Source organism: Cherax quadricarinatus, chromosome 42 (genome assembly GCF_038502225.1).
Source record: "Cherax quadricarinatus isolate ZL_2023a chromosome 42, ASM3850222v1, whole genome shotgun sequence".
Taxonomy (NCBI): Eukaryota; Metazoa; Arthropoda; class Malacostraca; order Decapoda; family Parastacidae; genus Cherax; species Cherax quadricarinatus.
Genome location: NC_091333.1, coordinates 9,915,595 through 9,943,094, shown reverse-complemented (window position 1 = coordinate 9,943,094; position 27,500 = coordinate 9,915,595). Strand labels below are relative to the sequence as shown.

General features: G+C 39.4%; 2 protein-coding genes across 2 annotated transcripts in view; both read right to left on the bottom strand.

The window, feature by feature from the left end:
• LOC128695010 (probable cytochrome P450 49a1) overlaps positions 1 to 9,841 on the bottom strand; it is a 15,985-nt gene extending 6,144 nt beyond the window's left edge. The window contains exons 1-4 of the mRNA XM_053785406.2: positions 9,813 to 9,841; positions 3,378 to 3,623; positions 1,238 to 1,481; positions 577 to 693 (exon numbers count right to left, since the gene is read on the bottom strand). Coding sequence (XP_053641381.2) covers positions 577 to 693; positions 1,238 to 1,481; positions 3,378 to 3,603 — 587 coding nt within the window. The 5' untranslated portion in view covers positions 3,604 to 3,623; positions 9,813 to 9,841. The remainder of the gene's footprint in view (positions 1 to 576; positions 694 to 1,237; positions 1,482 to 3,377; positions 3,624 to 9,812) is intronic.
• A 4,302-nt stretch (positions 9,842 to 14,143) lies between these two features.
• LOC128695073 (probable cytochrome P450 49a1) lies at positions 14,144 to 17,278 on the bottom strand. The gene is made up of 4 exons (XM_053785461.2): positions 17,088 to 17,278; positions 16,455 to 16,533; positions 15,444 to 15,647; positions 14,144 to 14,697 (listed from the first exon to the last, which is right to left on the bottom strand). Exons 1-4 carry the CDS (start codon positions 17,249 to 17,251, stop codon positions 14,590 to 14,592), a joined length of 555 nt encoding a protein of 184 aa, XP_053641436.2. The 5' UTR covers positions 17,252 to 17,278; the 3' UTR covers positions 14,144 to 14,589.
• Positions 17,279 to 27,500: the final 10,222 nt, after the last annotated feature.

Sequence of the window (27,500 nt, the reverse complement as noted above, 5' to 3'; positions counted from 1 at the left end):
GGAAGTCCAAGCCCCTCGCCCACAAAACCTCCTTTACTCCCTCCCTCCAACCTTTTCGAGGACGACCCCTACCCTGCCTTCCTTCCCCTACAGATTTATACGCTCTCCATGTCATTCTACGTTGATCCATTCTCTCTAAATGACCAAACCACCTCAAGAACCCCTCTTCAGCTCTCTGACTAATACTTTTATTAACTCCACACCTTCTCCTAATTTCCACACTCCGAATTTTCTGCATAATATTTACACCACACATTGCCCTTAGACAGGACATCTCCACTGCCTCCAACCGTCTCCTCGCTGCAGCATTTACCACCCAAGCTTCACACCCATATAAGAGTGTTGGTACTACTATACTTTCATACATTCCCTTCTTTGCCTCCATAGATAACGTTTTTTGCCTCCACATATACCTCAACGTGTGTGTCTAAATGTATATAAGTTTCCTTCATGTTACTATCCAACAAAAAAACAGCTTTAATTTAAAGAAAATATAAAATGTAAATGGAAACAGCCACCCAATCCAAAGAGCTATTGTCTCACACATAAGATGTACAACATAAGGGCTTCTCTCACCTGGCGACGAACTCTTGTGCCACCTGGTCCACCTGTGGCAGGTAATGAGCTACAGTCCTGGATTTCAGAGCGTGTACTTGAACCTGTTTCCTCACCCGCCACCAGCTGTCCCCTTGCCTGTTCCGTATTGTTTTATTTTACTATTATGGCCATCATGAGTTCAGATTTATAAATAATGTTATTAAAATGCGTAGTTTTGGGAGACAAGTGAGGCTCGACCCTGTAAGGGGAATTAACAAAAGGCCCCTGGTTGTCTTCAAGAGGGACCTGGACAGATACCTAAAGACAGTGGCGGATCAGCCGGCACTGATCCACCAGGAGGCCAGGTCATGGACCAGGTTGCGGGGGCGTTGAACCCCGGAATGCACTAAAGATAAATGTCCAGGTAAAATACTTCCTGGGATTGACCTCGGAAAATATTTTTTGTTTTCATATTTCGCAACATTTCTGTCGACACGAATTGAGATTGTACACAGTCCACCCAAGATTGCAAAGAATAGAAATATTACGAGGAAAATAGGAACCTGATAGTGTGAAGATCACCTAAGGCTGAGGGGCGAGATAGAAAGAAAACGTTAAAGGAGCTGAGTGACAGCCAAGTAGGAGTCAATATTCATTGTATAATTTGGGTAATGCAAAACTTAAAAAAAAAAATACTTACTCAACAAGGATCCCTAATTCTTTTGCCTTGAAAATCTTGGTACCGTTGTTAATGCGTATTTTCCTTAGTGAATCAAATAAAGGTCGACGAGGATTTTCGAACATCTGTTTATACAGATGTTGAATGTCTGAAGGATCACACAGGAAAACAACATCTCCCTGTCCAGGGAAGTTCAGCTTGAAAATTGTTCCGTACTTCTTGAAGTACGATTGCCAGAGACGGGGCAGCCTAGTGGAGTCATAGGCTGTACAAGAAACAAAATTAAGTCAGGAGAAGTACGTAAAATATTTTATTGATAAATTCTATAAAAAAAAAAAACAGATGGTGTAGTTACATAACATGGAAATACATGTAGAGTTTATGTAATATAGGAATATCTCACATATGTAAGTGTACACTTACATGAAGAATACACTGACCGTATTGATAATATATATACAAGAATGACTCACATTTAACAGTGGAAAAACAGAGCAAATGTTTTCGGCAGAGCTAGACACAAGTGATGAACTGAACTGATTATATGAAGAGGGTCTTTCTCTATATAATATTAGTGTTATTCTCAAGCTGTTGAATGCGGGTCATTAGCAGTTACATGCTGATTCGTATTTATATAGGTGATGATTTTTTTTTTAATACAACTGCTTCTGCAAATCCATTATAAAAGAAATTTTTTGTTCAACTGTATTCGCATGAAAGTGTTGGTGATCCCACTGTCTGAAAATATGTGGAAATATACGTGAGTCTGTATTCCACCTGTTAGAGTGACTCACGTATTAGTACAAATATATTTGTGGTAACAGAGGTCGACTCTCAACTTGTGGACCTGATTCTCAAACTGGCCACCACTGAGCTCACTCCCTCCTGGCTTTATGAGCCCTATTGTGGAAAATTGCATTTATCTGAATGTAACTAATTATGTACATAACAGTAAATGATAACAAAGATAATTATTATTTATCAATGTTACATAGACAAGTAGGAATTTGGGACACCTAGGTCGCAAAAAATGTCCCCCTTCGATACCTACCACTGTCATAACCACAAGTTGCTCTGGACCTATTAATTAAATGAAATATACATACACCAGGAATACTGGTAAATATATAAATTTATGGACTGTATATTAAAAATAATAAATGGTTATACATGTATATATACACAATTACATAACAGAAGGAAAATATATCTTAATATCACTCACCAATTTGACCGGAGATTAATGTGTATCATACTCAGAAAACCTCACTCTAACTAAATCTATGAAAATAATGCTGGCCAGAATTACACACAAATCTAGAGAGCTTATCTGAGGTTCCTGGAGAGGTCTTGTCCAGTCGTCTGATATCTCAAGTTATGCAGGAATGCACATCCACCAATTTCGCCTCCTATTTGAGAGGTGTCAACACAATTTTAACCTCTAGAGCACGAAAAATTCTTCCAATTACACCAACGTTTGTACAAAATTCAAAACCAAGATGGCGAGTCTCCTGCACAGACGCAGACTCTCCGTTTTCTATGACAAATATTATTAAATACAGTATGGCCATCTATATACATATAAATACTGAATTTCTGGAAAATATATACAGTATTTTCCACACCTATCATGCCTATTTCATAAATCTATGAATGGATTTTGTTTTGACTGCTTCGCTGTGATCGTTCTAGGACAGTCTCTCGTCGTATATCGTACCCTTTATAGCTCTGAGACTAGTCTCGTTGCAAACCTGTGCACCTTTTTTTTTCAGTTTCTTGATATGTGGGTTCTAAACTGGTTCTGGGATCATGAGTATGTTGGTGCTCTAGCTGTCAAAATTGTAGATTGGTAAAGTGTAGGCTGTACACTTGAATCCTCATTCATTAGCCCAAGTGCTGCCTGTTAAAACCTCCCTCATTTGAAGCTATATTTCATTGCAGAATATTCTCTGTAGCAAAATTAATCAAGCACTCTGGATACCTCCACTTTTATCTAACATCTGTTTCAAATTTAGTCTTTTCTTATGGTCATTCCTTTTTAAATTACATTATGTTAACTGTAACTGTAATACTTGATAGTCATAGTTACCAAGCTAAATCTTTATACAGTGCGTCACATCTGTAGAATAGACAGTAACACGAAGTACACTTGAGTTCTCACCTGGGTCAGTAAATGTGGCAGGCATGGTGCCCAGAAGAGGCCATGACTTGGGTCCCGGGATGTGTGATTGTGGCCGAGGTTGTGTGACGGACTGTGTTGTGGTCAGTGATTGGGCTACTCCAGCTATGGAAGACAGACCACGACAGCTCCTCAAGAACACAGAGGCAACCCAAGGCATTACGTAGCGTGACGAAGGGAGCACCATCGTGCGTAATGCGTTGAGCATTCCTACAGCCACTCCTGTTGCTGATGCGCAAATATGTGATGTAAATGATTTAGAAAACCGACAAGTTGAAGAATGAGACACTTGTGCAACATTTGAGAATACTGAAGAAACGCTTCGCTAGCCAGTGGCTTCTTCAGTCCAGTACGGAGAAGAACGGTGGAGGATGAGAAAGAGTTTTAGGGCAATCAGCCCCTCAGCCTGGAGTAGATATCTTCCACTGTTCTTCTCTGTATTGGACTGAAGAAGTCACTGGCTAGCAAAACGTTTCTTTAGTAAAGATTCTCAAATATTGCACAAGTGTCTCATTCTTCAACATGGACAAATATAAACAGATGACTCTTGCTTTAAATACGAAAAAATTTCTGTCCGAGCATTATTATGACCTTAAGGTTGTTACTTTCTTCACACAACACTCAGCGGGAAGCCTTAATGCACTCGAATTTAAACTTTTTAAACAGTGCAATAATAATAATTAGGTAAAATAACATAAGTTAACATAAGTTGACTGTTTTCCAACGGAAAACAGTCAACTAATGTTATTCTCAGATTAGTGAATATAAGCTCGAGGCACTAGGATTAGGTATCAATTTCAGTTCAGAGTTACTCCTTTATAGTTAGGGGCCATCAGTTTTGTTAATTTCAAGTTACCCATTTTTTCCGTTCTGTGCGTTGATTAGTGCAGTTTAACAATATTTTGAGTAAGTAGAGACTGCGGTAACAATATGCTTTACTGATCCTTATATGAACAAGTGTTAATTGTTCTGTTTCCCGACAAACCTTACCTAACCTAACAAGTGTTAAATTGTGTAAATGCGAGTCTTTACATTACCAACGACTGGATTTGTTAACATAGAAAAAAGGAGAGTTAAAGAACTGATAAAGGTTAATAAGAACTCAGTAGCTTTGTACGCGGTCATGAACATGCACAGAATCAACCCTTTATATCTGTTATTATTGTCATAGCAGTCGTAATCAATACATATTCACCAGCCACGGGAGGGAATGTAGTGCATCAATGACCATGTATTATTAGACCCGTATACGATAGCGTTGGTGATGAAATAAATATATACACACGTATTTTTTATGTAACACTACTGATGTTCAGTCATTTATTGTAATGAATAGCTTGAGTATTGAACACTTGTCAATGTTCAGTAATAACTCACATGGAGAGAGAAACACAGATTGATTATGCTTTATATTTCGACTCCCTTCTGGGATCCTCTTCAGAAGATACACAAGTGAAAAAAAGAACACGAATTTATAGAAAAGGTTGCACTTCTCAGCGTGCCGGAAAGGGGGAGACGGGTAGTTAGGAAGTATCAGGCGAACTCATGAGAGGACCGACAGGCAGGCAGAATATTACCCATGAGCACTGTCGAACACCAGACAACAATACGTTATGCACAGGAGAATTCAGCATGTCAGGATCAACAATCCCAACATTCACTGGGAAGCTGCCACCATCAAACACAAATCACACTGTAGCTACTAACGGAAAATCATAGAGAGACTGACATTTCAAAATTCGCCCTCAAGAAGTACATACCAGCGCCCATCCTAACACAGAACGCCAGTACAAGAACAGGAGTCACATAGTACAAAGGAACTTCCTACCCAGATTTTTAGCTTCCCCATAGGTCCTGTCTTCTTCCTCCTTATCTCTGTGACCCATCCCCCCATGCACTCATGTGACACTTCCTCAACACCCCTTCCCCCCACTTCCCACGCACGGTGAGAGGTGCAGCCATTCCTATAAATTCAAGTACTCTTTTCACTTGTGTATCTGCTGAAGAGGATCCCAGAAGGGGGTGAAAATATACAGATCAATCAGTCTCCTGTGTTTCTGTCTCCGTGTGGGTTATTATTGAGCCTTCATTCTAATGACTGACGTCAGGAATCAATTTTATGACTGACTCAATTAGTATTTTAAACAACTCGTTACTTCCGTACCTCGCATTGCCACAGGATGTTGAGGAACAGTTGCTGGACCAATTATGTGTTTCTGTAAAATTTTGATTATAGCCAACGGAATGGTTATGAGTGACTGCCATTCACAGGATGGGTATAGTGGCAAGTCATTACCACCCACAGGACGGGTATGGAGGGACTACCGCCCACAGGACTGGTATGGAGTGACTACCGCCCACAGGACTGGTATGGAGTGACTACCGCCCACAGGACTGGTATGGAGTGACTACCGCCCACAGGACTGGTATGGAGTGACTACCGACCACAGGACTGGTATGGAGTGACTACCGCCCACAGGACTGGTATGGAGTGACTACCGACCACAGGACGGGAAAAGGATAACTACCGCCCATAGAGTGCGCATATAGTGCCTAATGAAACTTCCATATTACAACAAAATACATTTCAATATTCCAGTGATTTTTAAATAATATAAATACTTTTTCGTAAAGCAGTTAATTTTCTGAAATGATATAGTCCAATATGATTTAATTTAAGAACAATCTAAACTGCAGCAGTAAACGTAATTTTGAAGTGCACAGTGTCTGCGTTAGGACTAGAACAGAGTATACTACTGACTCCGGCCACACAATAGAGCGGAAAAATAATGTAAGGGACTTGGGAGTAGTAATGTCTGAGGATCTCACTTTCAAGGATCACAACAGTGCCACGATCGCACGTGCAAAGAAAATGATAAGATGGATAATGAGAACTTTCAAAACGAGAGATGCCAAGCCCATGATGATCCTTTTCAAATCACTTGTTCTCTCTAGGCTGGAATACTGCTGTACATTAACATCTCCATACAAAGCAGGTGAAATCGCAGATCTAGAGAGTGTACAGAGATCCTTTACTGCACGTATAAGTTCTGTCAAGCACCTTAACTACTGGGAACGCTTGGAAGCACTTGACTTGTACTCGTTGGAACGCAGGAGGGAGAGATATATCATAATCTACACTTGGAAAATCTTGGAAGGAATAGTCCCAAATCTGCACACAGAAATCACTCCCTACGAAAGTGAAAGACTGGGCAGGCGATGCAAAATGCCGCCAATAAAAAGTAGGGGCGCCATTGGTACACTAAGAGAAAACACCGTAAGTGTCCGGGGCCCAAAACTGTTCAACAGCCTCCCATCAAGCATTAGGGGAATTACCAATAAACCCCTGGCTGCCTTCAAGAGAGAGCTGGACAGATACCTAAAGTCAGTGCCGGATCAGCCGGGCTGTGGCTCGTACGTCGGACTGCGTGCGGCCAGCAGTAACAGCCTAGTTGATCAGGCCCTGATCCATCGGGAGGCCTGGTCGTGGACCGGGCCGCGGGGGCGTTGATCCCCGGAATAACCTCCAGGTAACCAGGTACTCTGGGAAGTTTTTTTTTGCCCTTCAGAGAGCAACATCAGAATTAATTATATCTTTTCTTATCTTGTGAAAATATTGCTACAAAATCATCAAAAACTTTTGAGATATTCACCTTTGCATTTTTTAATTCAGCCTTTTCACCCCCTTCGATGGTTAGCCAGAAAAACACACGTGATCACTACAAACAACACAAGACGCTACTGTGTGGTGAGCAGATGGTTTTTACATGGGTGTGGAAAATCTAGGGGAAGATTCGGTCAAATGACCAAAGTTCCACTTAGAGGATCATCAAGAGACTAAGATCGACGCCAAGAGAATTTCCTCCCCTTTAATATGAGAAAATATACCTTCAGTGTCTAAAATTAAGACATTTGTGTGACGTATCTCTTCACGACATGTATAAGCAGCCGGAATTCTCACCCGGTGTGACTCGTCATATATGCCCAGAAAGAAGTCCAGACTAGCAACCAAACTAGTACGCATTTGCTGTCACACATCTCTTTGAGATGTTTTCATCCTAAAGAAGTGTGTGTACAGTCACGGTAGCTTGGATAAGCTCTGGCTATTTGATCTGAGAGATAATATGGTGTCGTGAAGATGAGAAAACTGCAAAGCGACTCACATACCTGCTTTAGGTGAACTCAGGGCTGACTGACTGCTTTCTCGGTCACCATACCTTTATTATATCAAAGTCCATGTACCACTTAGTCAGAGTATTTTTCTCCGCATCAGTTTCTCAGAATGAGTGCAGACGTCAAGACCCTGCGACCTCTTAATCTGCAGGGGACGATTCATAGCTTCTGGCCCAGCCTCTTCACTGGCCGCTACTGGGTCACTCTCCCTGAACCATGAGCTTTATCATACCTCTGCTTAAAGCTATGAATGGATCCTGCCTCCACTACATCGCTTCCAGGTAGGTAGACTATTCTGTGACTGAAGAAATACTTCCTAACATCCCTGTGATTCATCTGTGTCTTCAACTTCCAACTGTGTCCCCTTGTTGCTGTGTCCCATCTCTGGAACATTCTCTGTCCACCTTCTCAATTCCTCTCAGTATTCTGTATGTCGTTATTATGCCCCCATCCCCCCTATCTCGCCTGTCCTCCAGTGTCGTCAGGTTGATTTCCCTTACCCTCTCTTAGTAGGACATGCCCCTTAGCTCTGGGACTAGTCTTGTTGCAAACCTTTGCACTTTCTCTAGTTTCTTTACGTGCTTGGGTAGATGTAAGTTCCAAACTGGTTTCGCATACTCCAATATGGGTCTAACGTACACAGTGTACAGGGTTCTGAACGATTCCTTATTAAGATAGCGGAATGCTGTTCTTAGGTTTGCTTGGCGCCCATATGCTGCAGCAATTATTTGGTTGTAAAGGACCTGCCTAGTATGGGCCAACAGGCCTGCTGCAGTGTTCCTCGTTTCTTATGTTCTTATGTTCAGATGTGCCTGGTGTTATACTCATCCCAAGATCTTTTTCCTTGAGTGAAGTTTGTAGTCTCTGGCCCCCTAGACTGTACTCCGTCTGCGATCTTCTTTGCATTTCCCCAATCTTCATTACTTTGCACTTGGTGGGGTTGAACTCCAGGAGCCAATTGCTGGACTAGGTCTGCAGCCTGTCCAGATCCCTTTGTAGATCTGCCTCGTCCTCGTCTGATTGAACTATTTTTAACTTCAGATCATCTGCAAATAGGGACACTTCGGAGTCTATTCCTTCCGTCATGTCGTTCACGAATACCAGAAACAGCACCGGTCCTACGATTGACCCCTGTGGCACCCCACGCGTCACAGGCGCCCATTCTGACACCTCGCCTCGTACCATGACTCGCTGCTGTCTTCCTGACAAGTATTCCCTGATCCACTGTAGTGCCTTCTTTGTAACGAGATCCCATGATGCTGTCAGACACTGCAGCATCATGGGATCTTGTTACAAAGAATTCTTCAACACTTGTCCAACCTTTGAACGAAGGCCTACTTCGAACTAGTGGATGGTACCAGTATGATCCCACCTCCTCCTGCTTCGCCTCACCTCACTACAGTATATAAGCCACGTCTACGGCCCTATGCTGTACATTCTACAAGATTGATGGACTGAACACATCGACTCCAGGCTGAGGGACTGATTACCTCAAACTCCTCCTCTCCTTACGGCTTTCTACTTTGTATTGGACTGATGAAGCCACTGTGTGGCGAAACGTTTCCTGAATAAAGATTCCCATATGTTGCATAAGTGTCTCAATTCTACAACTTTTCGGTTTTTCAAACCATCGATTACCTGGTTCTTGACTTTTATTCCTCCTGATGTGGCTGTACAACAGTTTTGGGTCAGATTTGGCTTTCTCATATTGCCTTTGGGCCCCCTGTCTTACCTGTGCATATTCATTTCTGGCTCTACGACTGGTTTCCTTATTCTCTTGGGTCCTTTGCCTTCTATACTTCTTTCATTCCCTAGCACACTTGGTTTTGGCCTCCCTGCACCTTTCGGTGTGTGTGTGTGTGTGTGTGTGTGTGTGTGTGTATACAAATGAAGGCTTGTTCTGGGTACTTTCCGTAGCGAAAATCTTTATTTTTTTTTTTTGACTGAAACAGCAGCAAATTTAGTAACTCCGTTCACAACTGTGGTGGTATAGAACAGAGGGGTGTCTGTCTGCTATGACTGATTAGGTTAGTGATCCGTGTCAAGTCAGTTATGGAATTCGACCCAGAAACCTGACATCCCATTTTTGCCTACCTGAATTCTTACCTCTAGTTTACACATGGGTAATCGTGTTGGGCTGATTGCAGGTTGATCTCTGGCGGGCTGGAGGGATGCAGCTAGACCCTCCACATTCAGCCCCAAAAGTATAAGGAATGCGCATTCAGTGATACTCTAGGTACTTACTGGTGGAGTGTGGGAGCAGCTGTACATCCACTGGGACACCTAAGATACTTATATTTGGGTCACGCGCAACCACTTGGTATAGCAGCAAGATAACGGTTATTGGTCCAAATGTTATCTGATTTGTGTTGTATTGGTTATCGAATGTTAGAGTACTTCATTGCAGGATAAGTCATCCTAAACTAGGCTGTTAATTGATCTGCACAATCGGGAAGTTGTTAATGACCGGCTTACTCGTGCACAGGAATTTTTGTGACTGCCGGGTAGGTAGGAGATGGTTCCTCTCCTCGCCAGCGGGCACTCAGCTGGAACAAGTGCCCACTGCTCACAACTGTACAGGTTGTGAGAGGTGATGTAGATACTAACTTAGATTAATTTATTCGATTCTTATGACCAGAGTCTTTGGTAAGATGGGTAAGGATAGAAATATTGGAAAAGGGTGGGAGGGGGAAATGAGGTAGGATATAAAAGGTAAGTGGCCCAACCACTTTGGTGCAATTTGAAAAGTATATGTGAAATAATAGAATATTCTTGAAGGGGTATAATACTAACCCATCAGAGTCACATAGATATAACAGATCTATAGGTACATGACTCTGAATTGGTAGTATATATACCAGTTGCAATTGCTTGCTTTTTTTTTACGATTGCATAACGAATATTTAAACTACACGACAAGGCGGCAATCTGGACAGTTCGTAAAGAATTACTTGACGTTAGCTTCTTTCAAGGTGGTGTCCCGCCACAGTAAATGTATCATATTTATAACAGTAGATGTAGAAGTAGAAGTGTTATACAAGATGTCACCCTAATTAGGGGCCATAATTTTCTTAGTAGACATAGAAGGGTTGTGGTGTTACCCAATCATCTTCATCTGCAGGGAAGTTGCTCAAGATCATTGGTCGATGGTAATCGTCTTTATGGATGAAGCGACGCAGCCTCTGTGGGAGAGTCATATTTTGGGTCCTGTGAGGAGGAGTATTAATGATATAGTCCGTGGTATTTTCAACTTGGAGAGGATGTTCTCTATCTGGTATGTAGAGTTCTTGCATTGCATAGAGTTGTCTCTTCTTCAGCGTATCAAGGCGTACATTTAAGGCAGTAATATCCTGTTGTACGTGTAAATCTGCCATTTTGACTCTGTCTCTCCTCCTGGTGCCCGTAATAAAGCGGAGAGCTCTATTCTGGACCCGTTGCAACTTTAGCATGTTGGTCTTTATTGTTAACGACATTTGGACAAATGGGTATTCGAGTATTGGTCTTATCATCATTTTATACAGATGTTTTTTGACATGTGAAAGGGCTTGATTAAATCTAAAGAGACTGCTAAGACCGGCTTTGGCTATGTTGATCTTTTTATTGACGTGAGATGTTGAGTGGAGCAGCCTGTCTATTTCATATCCCAAGATCTTGTTAGGATTTCTAATGGCTACAGGTGTACCTCTGATGGAGATACCCCCTTTATCTTCGATGGTTGATGCAAAACATCCTATCGTGCTAACCAGGACTTTGTCAGGGTTGGTCGTAAATCTCCTTTTCTTTTCCAAATTGGATGGTCGACGAAGTTCAATATTCATTTTATCTATGACTCTTTCATATTTGTATTTTCCTGTTACAGGAGTTGACGAGACGACATGGATAACATCATCTGCAAATTGCGTTATAATTGTATCATTAAACTCTGGTTGAGGAAGATCATTCACATAAATGTTGAATAGAATTGGACTAAGACAAGAACCTTGTGGGACACCAGCTGTCGGTATAAAAGGCTCTGTTGACTTGCCATGAAAGGTAGGAATGATTTTTCTTTGAGTTAAGAAGTTACATATAAATCTGAGAAATGTCCAGTTATGGTCTGGTAGGTCAATAAGTTTGTATATAAGACCATCATGCCATAAGCTATCAAAAGCTTTATGAACATCTCTGGTGGCAATTAGGGTAAGATTGCCCTGATGTTTCAGACTCGCTACTGTATCAAAAATAATATTTATTGCATGATGTGTACCTCTATGTGTCCTAAAGCCAAACTGTTTTTCAGTAAAAAGGTGATTAAACTCCATATAGTAGTTCAGTCTGTTGGAAATTATCTTTTCAACAACTTTCCCAGTGACTTCAAGTAAGGATATTGTTCTATAGTTTTCTGGTTGATGGATGTTTTTATTGGGTTTAGCAAGAAAGATCATCCTAGCAGTCTTAAAAACCACTGGGAAATGTCCGGAGGCCAAGATGGCATTAAAGATATTTACCAAAGACTGTTTACAATTTCTGGGTAGGAACTTTATTTGTTTCATTGTTATTCCAGAGAGACCAGGGGCTCTATTTCGCATTCTTCCAATAACTTGACTCATCTCGAGTAATGTAATAGGTCTAGTAAGCGGGTGGGCGTCTTCAAGAGTTGATGTATCGATGGAAGGTAGTGGTTGTAGATCATCTAAGTTCTCATCTCTCCATTCATTTACCAACTGATAGTGATTATTATTAAATCGACGACTGTTATTGTGGGAGAGAATTTTCTCCCATACATCACCCATCAAATTAGCCTGGTCCTGTGGATCATCAAGTTTAATCTCAACCTCTTCATCATCATCATCAGTGAAGGTATGAATTAGGTAGTTAGGAGCCTTGTGTTTTGCACTTAAAAGTTGCCGAATCTTACTCCAAAATTTTGCTGGCTCTCGTTTATACTGATTAGATTTTAGAACTAGCAATTTCCATAAGTCACGTTTATGGTGAATAATCATGTTAATTAATTCTTGCCTCAATCTATACAATGTACCTACTGGTGGTTGCCGCGTTTGAAGATGCCTTCGACATTCTGTTTGATAATTTCTCATACCGTCTCTAATTTCCCTCGTAGGTTTATATTATTGGTAGATCTTTGTGGAAGCTAATTGGCAAGTTGCATTAGTATTATTATTATTATAATCAAGGGGGAAGCGCTAAACCCGGAGGATTATACAGCGCCTAGGGGGGGGGATGTGGAAGGCATTCATGTTTAATTCGGGGAACTGGAGCACAGATCCAATTCCATAAAATCAAGAGCCCCTCACTAACATCAAGGAACCTTCCTTGAGGGGAGTTACATTAGTAGCATCAATTATTCGACTGTGAAGGGACCTGATCGCGTCGTCAATTGCAGTGGAAGGTAGATTTTCCAATGACAATTTCATCTTCACCCAGAAATGCCCTGAAGGGGTCAAATCCTAGGGTGTTGAGGTTGGGTTTAGGAGGTACAGGTATTCTAAATGGAGAAGTTTGTAGTTGTAGTATAACAGGGATATGGTCAGATCCTACGTTTCCACCAGGAGAGATTCGGCAGTGAAAGAGGTCCCAGTCTCTGTTTGTCAGGACTATATCTGGTGTCCCTGGATGAGGACCAATATACGATTTAAAGAATGGGCCTTGAAATGACAAGTTTCTGGCTGTCATGATATTAAATAGTTGTTTTCCTTTTAAGTCACCCAGTGGATTACCAACTCCACAGTGAAAGAGGGCAGGGTGATGAACATTAAAATCTCCCGCTAGAATTGTTGGAATATTTCTGCTTAATATCCTATATAGAGGAACTGACTCAATATATGGTTGTCTCGGGGGAAAATATCCAGTTCCAATCACTAGTTGTCCATGAGACGTCGTCAGTTCGATTAATTTATGCCTAACTCTAACTTAGCTTAAGTACGTGTAAGTAGTTGTGTATAATACATTAGCCTATGGAGGCTTCATTACTACAAATTAAGGGTGTATAAAGAAATGTGGCACCATTCATGAGTATAAGTGGGTCTGCTCGTCCCCCTCTCCCCCTCCTTTCCCCCCACATATAGGGAGATTTTAACGGTCTGGGAAATCAAGAGCTGCATGATTTTCCTTCTCCATCCTCGTTCTCTCAATGTATTTCTAAAAGGACACATGAATTTTTTTTACTAATTTATTATATTTAACAAATGCATATACATGTTTATGATTTCTCAAAAAATTACAATAATAAGTAACCAGGTTAGATAATACATAATTCAATTTGGAGCAAAAAAAAAAAAAAGTAAGATATATATGGGTACAATATACAAGTTCGTTATCAACTTGCTACTTTTGCGAACTACTCACTCTCAGATAACAAGAAAAGCAATCACAAAGTAAGTAAAATTATTTACAGTCAATATTTTATATCCACGCTCGTTCCGAGCCATCAGCAGAGTCAGCAAATTTAGAAATGAAGGAAAATATCCCCACCATTTGTGCCGAGAGAGATGCTGGTTTCTTAGTACTGCAAATTTCCTGTGAGGAGAGTGGCACCCATCACGGAGAAGAGCTCCGTATCTGAGTGAATATCAATATGGTATACAATACCAACAGGTTGGTAGGTAAGACACATAGGCAACAGTTAGGCAACTTTGTTCCGAAACGTTTCGCCTACACAGTAGGCTTCACATCTTTACTGCTTCTGCCTACTTTCTGTACTCGACCGAAGAAGCCTAGTGTGTTGCCTATGTGTCTTACCAACCAGCTCCCTACCTCTTGGAACAAACCACTGTTAACTCCACCGTCACTTTAAGAGCCCAGCATGGGCATGATGCAGAAATAATTAAAATGAGAAGACTCTATGAAATGCGATGTAATGTATATTTTTAGAAGAAATCGTTCTCAACCCATTGTAACAAAAATACTCATTTTCTAAGCAGGAAGATGATTCAGCATCTGGAAAAGACCCGTCCCAAGACTTTATTCCAGGAGAATATAGTATCTTCATCATGTAGACAGGAAGCGAAGAGACGACATCTGATTATCAGCGTTCCGTCATGGTGAAGTTCTGTGGCTTGTCAGGTTTGTAGATAATTCTGAATAATGGGTCCCACTCCTCGTGCTTGTACTCTAAATTATACTTTAAGAACAGCTGAAAGGTGATATATATATATATATATATATATATATATATATATATATATATATATATATATATATATATATATATATATATATATATATATATATATATATATACGTTTAAAGATACATTTTTTTTCATTAATGTTAATGTAAAAATTTATAATTTTGCACCAAAAGAATCTTAGAAAACTTACCTAACCTTATTATAACAAGCCCAATTCATTTTAGCCAATTCCAATTAAATAAATTTTAAATACCTTTACAATAATTTAATATTAATCAAACAATGAAATATATTTTTTTCGTTAGGTTCATAATGATTTTTGCGAAAATGCTGCATACACAAATTTTCATTTGTCCTATATGGCAAGATAAGAGTTGCTATTTAAGCCAAGATCGCAAGTTTTACACACACACACACACACACACACACACACACACACACACACACACACACACACACACACACACACACAAACACAAGCACATATATATATATATATATACTGTTAATATGTACTTTTTGAATAGCTTAATATGCACTCTGTCATGTAAGTAATCGTCCCTCAAAAGTAGAAAAATCCCGATATTCCATTAACAAATAATGAATCAACTATCAATTAAGATGTCTAACCTGGTGAAGTGTCTGGGTGAGTTCAGTGTCATTCAGACCTTGACCTTTAAGAAAAATGAATGAGGTAACTAATAATTAATAAATTTAGAGCCCTTAAAAAAGTATTCCATTCAACTTACCCTCGCGAGGAGGACGTAAATCTCCTGCTCGGCCAGCCTCCTGCCCACACACATGCGAGTGCCAAAAGAGAAGGGGATGGTAGCAAATTGGTTCTGGAGACGGTCTGGGTTGTCTCTCAGCCATCGCTCCGGCAGGAATTCCGTCGCCCGGGGAAAGTATTCCTCCAGCATGCCTGCCTCCTTAACACTGACGTACACGTATGTCTGACAGAGACAAATATAATTTTAAAGACGAGTATGTGCAACCATTCTCATATAAACTGTACTAGTAATAAACAAGTGATCAATATGCAATGATACTGTAACAACGAATTCCATTAATAAAGGGTACATAATACTTCCTAATAAGCACCAAACTTGCTACGAAGTTTCCTAATGTAGAACAGTCAACAAGCGTTTATTGTATGGTGCTTCTTGAGGCACAACAGCCAAACAAAATCACTGGCTGGCCGAGCTTCTGAAATAAACCTGTGCATGGCTGTAAGATTAACCATAATTTTTCATCTGTTACTCATCATTATGAGGAAGAGATGATAGATTAGCCTCTGAGAGACTGAATTGTAAAATGCTAAACATTTGTTTACCAATTGACACACTTCTCTGGTGCGTCAATTTTTTTTTTATGTTTAGTGGGAATATCATACAATTTACAAACTTTAACTGGTTGGATCCGAAAGTCATTGACAGGCTTCGGTCATATGACCTAAAGCCTAAGTCAGTCAACATATGATTCAATTTTAATACAATGGACCCCCGCATAACGATCACCTCCGAATGCGACCGATTATGTAAGTGTATTTATGTAAGTGCATTTGTACGTGTATGTTTGGGGGTCTGAAATGGACTAATCTACTTCACAATATTCCTTATGGGAACAAATTCGGTCACTACTGGCACCTGAACATACTTCTGGAGTGAAAAAAATATCGTTAACCGGGGGTCCACTGTATTTCTCCTGGGGAATAAGATACCACAAACACCCCTGGTCAAAAAACAATAGACGTTACTCACTCCAGCTTTGACATTGTAGCCCTGAAGTGTGATGTCCTTCTCAGGCTGCCTTGCCACAACGGATGCTATCGGTTGCATCCTGAAGGTGTCAACAAATGAAAAGCTTTCATGACGAAATTATGAAGTAAATTCAGTATTTTTATTCACAGCATTTTGCATGGCCATAGTTTAATTATAGAATTGATTATTATCATTATTTAACGAGCAGTCGAGGAAACTACCTGCTTACCTGTGTATTAATATTTTAGGGGCACTGGCATATGAAAAGATATCTTTCATTCATCTAAGATTATTATTATTATTATTATTATTATTATTATTATTATTATCTTTCATTCATCTAAGACTGTATTATTGTTACTATTGTTGTTGTTATTATTGCATTCATGGGGTCGGCGCTAAACCAGCAGAAATCATAGAGCCTGGGGAATAGCAAAAAATCACGTTCGTTCCAAGGAAGGGAAGGGAAGGGAAGGTCCAGTTCCTTAAATCAAGAGCTCTTTACAAGCATCAAGGAACTTCCCTTGAGGGGATCAAAGACTCTAAATACAAACATAAGATATTTCCTAAAACAATACTATTCGCCTTTCTCTTCATCCATGAAACTTCTCTGAGCAGAAGGGTCCTCCTCACCTGAGAGTTTCCTTCACACAGGCTTTTAGGTAGGTGAGCCTGGCCATCTGATGGCTAGTGAGAGGTTGACTGCCATCACCCAACACCTGGTCCAGCTCCTCCTGCAGCCTCGCCTGCTTGTCAGGGTGACGAGCCAGGTAGTACAACGTAAACACAGTGCTCATTGATGTCTGCAGAGAGGACAAAACTATAAGTATAGTGAAAAACAACGATTATATTAGCTTCAATATAACCTGACATTTTGGAGTATAATCATGAAAGGTAAATTCTGGGCTCATTGACAACTACGAAATCTATAGAAAAAAATTATGATAATCATCGTAAGTGTAGAGAACCTTACCATATGTGTGTGTCTTAGATAACAGTCAACATCTGTTTGCTTTGAAGTTGGTAAGGTATCAGCTTCAGATAAAAGATGTACAGAGTTTCGTAAAACAAAATAGTGTAAGTTCGACGTTAATTTTCTCCTCACCGCCAGAGTTAATTCAAGTTTGTTCCAATTTAATGAGTGACTAGAAAATTAATCATGTATATATATATATATATATATATATATATATATATATATATATATATATATATATATATATATATATATATATATATATATATATATATATATATATATATATGCAAAACAACCACTCTGAAAGAATAGAGAAATTCCAAGCGCTTTCGTGACTACTCACATTATCAAGGAACTATGAAAGTAAAGCATCCAAGGAAGCTATATAAGGGGTCCGGCCAGCACCTCACTATCAGATCCCACAACGGTTAAACACGTGACGCGCGGCGACCCAACTTGGATAGGTCCCTTGCACAACTCACCCCCAAGCTATTCTACCCAAGAAAATTTAAAAATTATTATTTGTCCAGTGTATTATTAAATTCTTCCCAAATTCTATTAATTATAAATGGATCTAATTTATATAAACCAAAGGAAATATTCATATTATTGTCAAAACTGCTTTTTATGAAACAAGATTCAATTATATTCCTGTCGACCATGGACTTGCTTGATACTACTTTCTCAACTTTTTGAACATCAATTGGATGGTTAAAATCTCTTACATGAATAAATAGAGCATTGGAATCTTGTCCAGTTCTAATGCTATATTTATGTTGTTTTAATCTTCGAGATTTTTACCAGTTTGACCGTAATAAACTTTATCGCAAATTTTACAAGGAATCTTATAGACACATCCATCAGCATTTTGGGGGGAATTCTTTATCAAAAGTTTTTTCACTGTATCAAGATTTTTGAATACAACTTTAATATTAAAAGTCTTAAGAAGAGAAGGCATATCAACCAAGTTTTCATGGTAAGGGAGAACCAACATATTTTTAGTTGAATAAGGCTGGTTGTCCCTTTTTGGATTATAAAAAGTGTTTCTGGCAACTTTAAAAGATTTATCAATTACATTTCTTGGGTATTTTAAATCATTACCTATTTCATAAATTTTGGATATTTCCTCATCTATGAACTCAGGACTACAAATTCGTAAAGCTCTCAAAAACAATGATGAGAAAACAGACAGTTTGACTCTATCTTGATGCGAGGAATAATAGTGGACATAGGAACAGTTATTTGTAGGTTTTCTGTAAATTTTAAATTTGAATTCATTATTACCCTTAATAATTAAAACATCTAGAAAAGGCAATGAGTTATTTTCTTCAAACTCAACAGTAAAGTTTATAGAATGGGCTAAGCTATTTAATTTTCCAAGGAAATGGTGTATATCTACATTTTTGGGCATAAGACACAAAATATCATCAACATATCTGAACCATTTAGCTCTATTAGGGAGGATTGTGTTAAGCAACCTTGTTTCAAAAAAATCCATGTATAGGTTACTAAGAACAGGTGAAAGAGGATTTCCCATTGCCATACCAAACTTATGAGTGTAAAACTTATCATTAAATACAAATTTTGCATCAACAATGCAAAGTTTAATAAGTTTAATGATAGTAGGAACTGGCAATGGTAAATCATAGTTAACGAGTTCTTCAGATAAGAAACTTAATAAATCATCAACAGGAACTTTCGTAAACAAGGAAGTAACATCAAAACTAACCATGTTAAAATCATTTAAGTCAGTCAAGGAGCTTAATTTATCAACCAAGTCTACGTTGTTTTTAACATTAAAGTTAGAAATTTTGCCAACAATAGGGCTCAAAATATCAACAAGCCATTTGGATAATTTATATGAAACTGACCCTATGGAGCTAATAATTGGTCTGACTGGATTCCCTGGTTTGTGTGTTTTTATTAGTCCATACATGTAAGGTAAAGATAGTGAGGTGCTGGCCGGACCCCTTATATAGCTTCCTTGGATGCTTTACTTTCATAGTTCCTTGATAATGTGAGTAGTCACGAAAGCGCTTGGAATTTCTCTATTCTTTCAGAGTGGTTGTTTTGCATATTTTGAAATCACCTGTTTACTGTGATCTTATTGCATATATATATATATATATATATATATATATATATATATATATATATATATATATATATATATATATATATATATATATATATATATATATATATATATATATATATATATAAGTAGTGCTGAAGGCGGCTGAGTGGCTCCTTCTACAGAGCGGTCTCTTCCTGAGCAGTCTGCCCCGAAAGGACTGCGGCTGAGTGGCTCCCTTTCCTCAGCGGACTCCTTTTCACACCTATATGCTAATAACCTTGACCTCGCCCTCGAGACCACCCCACCAACTCCTTGGATCAAGTTTTTCTCGAAATCAAAGACTCCATCTCCTTGGATCAAGTTTTTCTCGATAATACCAAGACTCCATCTCCTTGGATCAAGTTTTTGGATTCCCCCCCTCTGGGGTTTCGAAATTCTTATGATCTCCTCGGATCAAGTTTTTCTCGATATCAATAATACAAAGATTTTCCCCCCACACCACCCCCATCCCAAAATTTCTGCTCCAATTCCTCGGATCAAGTTTTTCTCGATAATACAAAGACTCCATCTCCTTGGATCAAGTTTTTTCTCGATATCAATAATACAAAGATTTCCCCCACCATCCACTTCTACCCTCTATGTCCAAGTATTTCTACTCCATCTCCTTGGATCGAGTTTTTCTCGATAATACCAAGACTCCATCTCCTTGGATCAAGTTTTTGGATTTCCCCCTCTGGGGGTAAGCATTCAAATGAAACTTCTCCTATGGGACATGGTACTTTCTCTTACTACAGGTCTAAACAAGTGTGACGTCACCCCACCTGTGTTTACTCGGCGGTCAGTGACGTCATGTGATGACCTCACACATACAGGCTGAATCTTGTCGAGCAGACAATAACTTAAAATGCAGGATAACACTATTTATTATACAACCAATGCATTTCATATACATCCAACAAAAAAAATTCATTGAAAAAAGGTACAATTCATTGACTAAAATCAACATATTTTCCTCCTGAAGAAATTCTATGCATATTTTGTTCTGGATCTTCTTCGTCATCTCCATCTCAGTATTACACATTTCATATCATATACAACATAGGGAAAACATTTTCGCTCTTAACCCAGGATAACCCAAATAGTTCCACATTTTTTCGTTAATACCCACAACAATCCACAATTTCTTTACAAAATACAACACAAGTCTAGACATTTTTCTCGTTTTAACTATTTCATCTCAGGTCACTCCCCACGAAGTAACCTTCTCTCTCTCTTTCTCCCCACCCTCCCAAACCCTCACACTCCAACCAACACCTCACAATTTTCACTCATAACCCATAGGTAGTAGGTTGGTAGACAGCAACCACCCAGGGAAGTACTACCGTCCTGCCAGATGACTGTGAAACAAAAACCTGTAATTGTTTTGCATGATGGTAGGATTGCTGGTTTTCTTTTTCTGTCTCATAAACACGCTAGATAACAGGGATATCTTGCTACTCCTACTTACACTTTGGTCACACTTCACAGACACGCACATGCATATATATATATACATACATCTAGGTTTTTCTCCTTATTCTAAATAGCTCTTGTTCTTTTTTATTTCTTCTATTGTCCATGGGGAAGTGGAAAAGAATCTTTCCTCCGTAAGCCATGCGTGTCGTATGAGGCGACTAAAATGCCGGGAGCAATGGGCTAGTAACCCCTTCTCCTGTATACATTTACTAAAAAAGAGAAGAAGAAAAACTTTATAAAACTGGGTTGTTTAAATGTGCGTGGATGTAGTGCGGATGACAAGAAACAGATGATTGCTGATGTTATGAATGAAAAGAAGTTGGATGTCCTGGCTCTAAGCGAAACAAAGCTGAAGGGGGTAGGAGAGTTTCAGTGGGGGGAAATAAATGGGATTAAATCTGGAGTATCTGAGAGAGTTAGAGCAAAGGAAGGGGTAGCAGTAATGTTAAATGATCAGTTATGGAAGGAGAAAAGAGAATATGAATGTGTAAATTCGAGAATTATGTGGATTAAAGTAAAGGTTGGATGCGAGAAGTGGGTCATAATAAGCGTGTATGCACCTGGAGAAGAGAGGAATGCAGAGGAGAGAGAGAGATTTTGGGAGATGTTAAGTGAATGTATAGGAGCCTTTGAACCAAGTGAGAGAGTAATTGTGGTAGGGGACCTGAATGCTAAAGTAGGAGAAACTTTTAGAGAGGGTGTGGTAGGTAAGTTTGGGGTGCCAGGTGTAAATGATAATGGGAGCCCTTTGATTGAACTTTGTATAGAAAGGGGTTTAGTTATAGGTAATACATATTTTAAGAAAAAGAGGATAAATAAGTATACACGATATGATGTAGGGCGAAATGACAGTAGTTTGTTGGATTATGTATTAGTAGATAAAAGACTGTTGAGTAGACTTCAGGATGTACATGTTTATCGAGGGGCCACAGATATATCAGATCACTTTCTAGTTGTAGCTACACTGAGAGTAAAAGGTAGATGGGATACAAGGAGAATAGAAGCATCAGGGAAGAGAGAGGTGAAGGTTTATAAACTAAAAGAGGAGGCAGTTAGGGTAAGATATAAACAGCTATTGGAGGATAGATGGGCTAATGAGAGCATAGGCAATGGGGTCGAAGAGGAATGGGGTAGGTTTAAAAAATGTAGTGTTAGAGTGTTCAGCAGAAGTTTGTGGTTACAGGAAAGTGGGTGCAGGAGGGAAGAGGAGCGATTGGTGGAATGATGATGTAAAGAGAGTAGTAAGGGAGAAAAAGTTAGCATATGAGAAGTTTTTACAAAGTAGAAGTGATGCAAGGAGGGAAGAGTATATGGAGAAAAAGAGAGAGGTTAAGAGAGTGGTGAAGCAATGTAAAAAGAGAGCAAATGAGAGAGTGGGTGAGCTGTTATCAACAAATTTTGTTGAAAATAAGAAAAAGTTTTGGAGTGAGATTAACAAGTTAAGGAAGCCTAGAGAACAAATGGATTTGTCAGTTAAAAATAGGAGAGGAGAGTTATTAAATGGAGAGTTAGAGGTATTGGGAAGATGGAGGGAATATTTTGAGGAATTGTTAAATGTTGATGAAGATAGGGAAGCTGTGATTTCGTGTATAGGACAAGGAGGAATAACATCTTGTAGGAGTGAGGAAGAGCCAGTTGTGAGTGTGGGGGAAGTTCGTGAGGCAGTAGGTAAAATGAAAGGGGGTAAGGCAGCCGGGATTGATGGGATAAAGATAGAAATGTTAAAAGCAGGTGGGGATATAGTTTTGGAGTGGTTGGTGCAATTATTTAATAAATGTATGGAAGAGGGTAAGGTACCTAGGGATTGGCAGAGAGCATGCATAGTTCCTTTGTATAAAGGCAAAGGGGATAAAAGAGAGTGCAAAAATTATAGGGGGATAAGTCTGTTGAGTGTACCTGGTAAAGTGTATGGTAGAGTTATAATTGAAAGAATTAAGAGTAAGACGGAGAATAGGATAGCAGATGAACAAGGAGGCTTTAGGAAAGGTAGGGGGTGTGTGGACCAGGTGTTTACAGTGAAACATATAAGTGAACAGTATTTAGATAAGGCTAAAGAGGTCTTTGTGGCATTTATGGATTTGGAAAAGGCGTATGACAGGGTGGATAGGGGGGCAATGTGGCAGATGCTGCAAGTGTATGGTGTAGGAGGTAGGTTACTGAAAGCAGTGAAGAGTTTTTACGAGGATAGTGAGGCTCAAGTTAGAGTATGTAGAAAAGAGGGAAATTTTTTCCCAGTAAAAGTAGGCCTTAGACAAGGATGTGTGATGTCACCGTGGTTGTTTAATATATTTATAGATGGGGTTGTAAGAGAAGTAAATGCGAGGGTCTTGGCAAGAGGCGTGGAGTTAAAAGATAAAGAATCACACACAGGGTGGGAGTTGTCACAGCTGCTCTTTGCTGATGACACTGTGCTCTTGGGAGATTCTGAAGAGAAGCTGCAGAGATTGGTGGATGAATTTGGTAGGGTGTGCAAAAGAAGAAAATTGAAGGTGAATACAGGAAAGAGTAAGGTTATGAGGATAACAAAAAGATTAGGTGATGAAAGATTGAATATCAGATTGGAGGGAGAGAGTATGGAGGAGGTGAACGTATTCAGATATTTGGGAGTGGACGTGTCAGCGGATGGGTCTATGAAAGATGAGGTGAATCATAGAATTGATGAGGGAAAAAGAGTGAGTGGTGCACTTAGGAGTCTGTGGAGACAGAGAACTTTGTCCTTGGAGGCAAAGAGGGGAATGTATGAGAGTATAGTTTTACCAACGCTCTTATATGGGTGTGAAGCATGGGTGATGAATGTTGCAGCGAGGAGAAGGCTGGAGGCAGTGGAGATGTCATGTCTGAGGGCAATGTGTGGTGTGAATATAATGCAGAGAATTCGTAGTTTGGAAGTTAGGAGGAGGTGCGGGATTACCAAAACTGTTGTCCAGAGGGCTGAGGAAGGGTTGTTGAGGTGGTTCGGACATGTAGAGAGAATGGAGCGAAACAGAATAACTTCAAGAGTGTATCAGTCTGTAGTGGAAGGAAGGCGGGGTAGGGGTCGGCCTAGGAAGGGTTGGAGGGAGGGGGTAAAGGAGGTTTTGTGTGCGAGGGGCTTGGACTTCCAGCAGGCATGCGTGAGCGTGTTTGATAGGAGTGAATGGAGACAAATGGTTTTTAATACTTGACGTGCTGTTGGAGTGTGAGCAAAGTAACATTTATGAAGGGATTCAGGGAAACCGGCAGGCCGGACTTGAGTCCTGGAGATGGGAAGTACAGTGCCTGCACTCTGAAGGAGGGGTGTTAATGTTGCAGTTTAAAAACTGTAGTGTAAAGCACCCTTCTGGCAAGACAGTGATGGAGTGAATGATGGTGAAAGTTTTTCTTTTTCGGGCCACCCTGCCTTGGTGGGAATCGGCCAGTGTGCTAATAAAAAAAAAAAAAAAAATAACCCACAATTTTTCTCGTTTTAACTATTTCATCAGAAAAAGTCACCACAACACTTACAACTTTTAACCACTTTTCGATAAATTCACTAGTCACAATTTTACATATTACGAAGTTAATACGCACACACACCTCACTTTACTTTGAACACCTTCAAAACACTCATAAATCATTTGAATACTCACAAAAATACCTTTGAACATTTCCAAACAACACTGAAACACTTCCAAAATATAATTTTGACTACTCCCAAATACACCACTGAATACTACTAAAACACCACTGAATACTACTAAAACACCACTGAATACAGTCAAAACACCACCAAAATCACCACAAACTAAGATCAACATAACAGACTGACACCCATTTTCACACAAACCCCTCAAATCACTATAACCAAGACGATTACCAATTTCTATGAGTACACTCACCTCCAACTAAGATATAACATGAGTGCAAAAAACATGAACATAAACCAAACACACACGAACACTTATAACAGAATCACTTCTTTTTCGGTATCTCTAGTTCGACAACAACACCCACATCCCACAACACCCACATCCCACAACACCCACAATCCACATCACCCACAACCCACAATTTTTTCTCGTTTTAACTAATTTTATCAGAAAAAGACACAACAACAACCCACAACTTATAAACACTTTTCAGCATCTCTGGTTCGAAACAACACCCGCATCCCACAACACCCACATCCACAACACCCACAACCCACATCACCCACAACCCACAATTTTTTCTCGTTTTAACTAATTTTATCAGAAAAAGGCACATCAACAACCCACAACTTATAAACACTTTTCAGCATCTCTAGTTCGACAAAACACCCACAACCCACAACACTCACAACCCACATCACCCACAACAACAACCCACTTATAACAACTTTTTTGATATCTCTAGTTCGACAACAATAGCCACACCCCACAACACAAACAACAACAACCCACAACTTATAACATCTTTTCGGTATCTCTAGTTCGACAACAACACCCACAACCCACAACACTCACAACCCACAATTTTTTCTCGTTTTAACTAATTTCATCAGAAAAAGTCACAACAACAACCCACTTATAACATCTTTTTCGATATCTCTAGTTCGACAACAATACCCACATCCCACAACACCCACATCCCACAACACCCACATCCCACAACACCCACAACCCACAACACCCACAACCCACATCACCCACAACAACCCACTTATAACATCTTTTCGGTATCTCTAGTTCGACAACACCCACAACCCACAACACCCACAACCCACAACACCCCACAACCCACAATTTTTTCTCGTTTTAACTAATTTCATCAGAAAAAGTCACAACAACTCACTTATAACATCTTTTTCGATATCTCTAGTTCGACAATAATACCCACAACCCTCATCACTTACCAATTTATTCACAATTTTTTCGATACAAATTTTTCCCCTTATTTTTACTGAATCTTAAAATGTAATTCACATTCCTCCCTACATTACTAAAATTCTAATAAAATCCTCTCCATACCCATCTCCTTGTATCCACATAAATTGATAATATACTCACAACAACTAATCATCTCACTACCCAACTACTGCGACATGTTTCTACACCCTCTATTCTTTTCCAATATATCATAACTTTTCACTTCTATAATTTCTTTTTAAAATATTCACACATTACCTTTATTTTCAGTAAAATCCCCCCCCCCCCATATTTCATTAAATTTCTAATACAACCCTCCCCATACCCCTCTCCATCTCACCCACATTTCTTCACATCCACTCACCCATCTCCCAACACACCTCTTCTGAACACACACAAAAATCACATTTCACATCCACAAATGCATCTATCTCATCACCCATCTCAAATCTACTAAAATCACTGTAACCAAGATATTCACAAAACTCTATGACCACCTAACACACACACACACACACACATACACACACCTCACTTTACTGTGAACACCTTCAAAACACTCTCATACATCATCATTTGAGACCACCTTTTCTCAATATCTCTTAAGAAATATTCTCTCATCCACAACCTTTATCATCTCACTACAGAACAACCCCAAGATCACTTCGAACACTCTCATAAATCATTTGAATACTCACATAAACACCTTTGAACATTTCCAAACAACACTGAAGCACTTCCAAAATATCATTTTGAATACTCCCAAATAAGATTTGTCATCTCTAATTTATCTACACTTACATATTTCATTAAATTACAACTCATCCACCATACTACTCCCTCAGTCTCCAGACTTTACATCATTATAACAAAAACTAACTCATACACTTATGACATGAGACATTTTACCAAAACTAACATAAACACACCCACACACAGACAACTCACTTTACTTTGAACACCACCAAGAACACCAACAATTACCATTGAATACTCCAAAAATATAATTTGAACACCCCCAAATCACCACTGAATACTACCAAAACACAGTCAAAATCACCAGAAACTAAGTTTAGCATCACCAGCTAACACCCATTTTATAGAAATCCCCTCAAATCACTATAACCAAGACGATCCCACTCATCTCAGACTATTATATAACATGAGCGCAAAAAAAAACTCATAAATCATTTGAATACTCACAAAAACACCTTTGAACATATCCAAACAACACCGAAACACTTACAACAGGATAACCACCAACTGAAAACATAACATGTACACACATAAATCTAAGACAACCACCATCAACAAACACCCATATTCACTCACCTCAAAACCACCAAGATCGCAGAAAACTCTCATTTTTATAAACATTCACACAAAAAAATCACAATCACCAACTCCATACAATATCTAATACACCCCCCTCACTACCACCAACACATACCAGCACAGATAGGGATACCTCCCATGACATCACACTCCATCCTGTGTTTACTTGGCAATCAGCAACGTCACACCCCACTTTTACTTCATTTAACTTAACGAGAGGAAGTTATTTGTTTCAACCTGTTATATCTCCAATATCTAAGATCACCACAATCAAG